The 2,500-nt window shown below is 50.4% G+C and overlaps 1 protein-coding gene across 2 annotated transcripts in view; it reads right to left on the reverse strand.

The window, feature by feature from the left end:
- nrxn2b (neurexin 2b) overlaps positions 1-2,500 on the reverse strand; it is a 794,861-nt gene that overhangs the window by 363,179 nt on the left and 429,182 nt on the right. The window contains exons 15-16 of one of the 2 annotated variants that reach the window (XM_061234183.1): positions 1,348-1,467; positions 132-513 (exon numbers count right to left, since the gene is read on the reverse strand). In XM_061234183.1, the coding sequence (XP_061090167.1) occupies positions 132-513; positions 1,348-1,467 (502 nt within the window). Of the gene's footprint in view, positions 1-131; positions 514-1,347; positions 1,468-2,500 lie in introns of those variants that run through there. The other variant, XM_061234182.1, reaches the window with a different exon arrangement.

Genomic DNA, 2,500 nt, shown 5'->3' on the forward strand with positions numbered 1-2,500 from the left:
TTTGGGAGGCTCCTAGGTCTGACCTCAAGGAGCAGTGCTAGAACGTCCTAAAAGCATTTCACTCCACCGCGATGACGTCACTCACCCTTTAACGAGCAAACGAGCTTAACGAGCTTAACGAACGCACTCACCCCTTGACCAGCTCCACCACGATGAAGTCGCTGCCGTCCCCGCTGTTGTAGAGCAGCAGGCCGTCGGTGGAGGTGGTCTTGAACTGGAAGAAGAGGTGCATGGAGGCGTAGGCCTGCAAGGTGGCTAGCGCCAGGTAGCTGCCTTTGGTCCGGAAGGTGACGGGGTCGGCGATGATGTGCCGCATGCCGAAGCGGGCGTTGAGCTCGCAGTACGAGATGTCGCCGTTCTTGCACTGGTCCAGGTAGGGCACGCCGTTGACCGACAGGCCCTGCAGGTGCCCGATGAAGTTGGAGGGGACCACGGAGATGAAGCGCCGCTCCGTCATAATGCCCGTCTCGATGTTGTGGAACTCCAGCCGCGTGTGGGCGCCCGTCATTTGGCCTGGGGGGGATGTCGAAAGTCCGTCAGAACCGGGAACGTGGACCCAAACGCTACATTGTACACTGATAATTAAAAATGGTTATGGCGGTTTGTCCCTTCTGTGAAATTTCACTAAACGATGGGCTTGATGACTCCAAATTATTAACATATGCTATCAAAACATTGACCGCTGCAACAGTGGAACTACCACTAGGATGGATGTGGTTGAATAAGATTGAGTGGGGCAGACATTTTTCTGACCACAAGTAAGGTCGAATAAGGTTTGGCCTTCACTAAAGCTGAATGAAGTGTGGTCAAAAATTATATTTACCCATCATTAAGTCCTTGAGTGAGATTTGGCTTTCAGTAACATTGCAAAAAGTGCACTCATAAATAAAGCTGACCGATAGTTGACCATAAGAATTTAAGTGTAGTCATAGATAATGCTGATGAATACTGTATGAGACCAGGAGTGAGACTGAATTGGGTGTGGTCAGGATTGAGACTGATGGTCAACCGCCATCATGAAAAATGTTATTTGGGCGGCAGGGTAGCCTAGTGGTAAAATGTCAGACTGGCAACTGTAGAGTTGCTAGTTGGAGTCCACGGTCAGCACATAGAGAAGCTGACCTGACTCTGGAGAGATGAAACCGGGTCCCCAAATGAAAAATAACCCTGCCATTGGGCCCTTGAGCAAGCCCCATAAACTGCTCCAGGGGCTTTACCCCTGTTCTCTCTCTCTCCCCCCACTTGAAACTGTTCTCTGTGGTGTTTCTCACAGAGGATCCTCCCAAAAGAGAAGATGTCCTCCGTGGATCTGCTCAGGTTGAAGGGTTAAGAGAGGCGGGAGCTCACCTTCGACGGTCACGTTGTCGACGGACAGCTGCAGGTTCTTCCCGCGGCGCACCACCTTGACGGCGTGCCACTCGTTATCGTTGAGCTTCTGACCGGCGAACAGCGTCTCGGGCCCTTTACCTGCCGGGGGAGAGCGAGGTCACCTACCTGCGAGGGTGACTCAGAACATCAACGCACCGGGCGTGCAGGACACCAAGGAGAACACCTGAGTCACACTCATACTTCAACAACCCTGTGCGTTCGCATACACACACACACACACACACACACACATACGCACACACACACACACACACACACACATACGCACACACACACACACGTATGCACACACACACACACACAGAAAAGCCTCTCTCATACAGACACTACCAATTTAACTTCCTCCTGCTAACTGATTGCAGGCAGGCTCAGCTTGGAGGACATCCATCATGCAGAGATAAAGAATTCGATTCCAGATCGGCACCCTCACGTTCACATACAGCTGCTTGCCATCAGGTCCCGGGCGAATCAGATTAGAAAAAATGAGATGGCATCGATATCACTGTTTACATGGGCCTCTTGGCCACGCCCAGGCCAATCCAAATCACATTCTGATTGGCTGGCACAGCTCTCCACTTTGCTCTGGGTGTCTATACTGCAAAGAGGGGAGATGATTTCAGTGAGAGTTAGGACCAATCAGGAGGTCCCTCTTCACTGCACTTACAGTACTGGTCTGGGCTGTACAAGGACTCACAGAATTGAAGGGCCAGCTGTTAGGAATTTTCCAATGACAAATGTCCCAATTGCAGGAAGTATGTCATTAAGAGTCCTCTATCTTAACAGGAAGTACATCATAAATAGTGGTGTTCCTTCTTACAGGAAGAATGTCATAGTGTTCCTTTTCACAGGAAGTACGTTATGAAGTGCAGTCCTTTTCACAGGAAGTGTGTTTTTAAGAGTGCTCTTTTTCCAGTAAAAATGGCAGACTTTTTTGTTGTTGTTTGTTCTGCTTACAGTAGAGCCCTGCTCACAGTCGCTGACAGCTGAAATGTCAGGAACAGACGTTTGACAGACAGAAAATGACTGAAAGGCCTTTTCAAATTTCAGCTCTGCGCCCCAGAGGTGATACAGAACACGGGGCGCGAAGCCGCACGCCGAATCCGCTTTCGCG

Source organism: Conger conger, chromosome 3, assembly GCF_963514075.1.
Source record: "Conger conger chromosome 3, fConCon1.1, whole genome shotgun sequence".
Taxonomy (NCBI): Eukaryota; Metazoa; Chordata; class Actinopteri; order Anguilliformes; family Congridae; genus Conger; species Conger conger.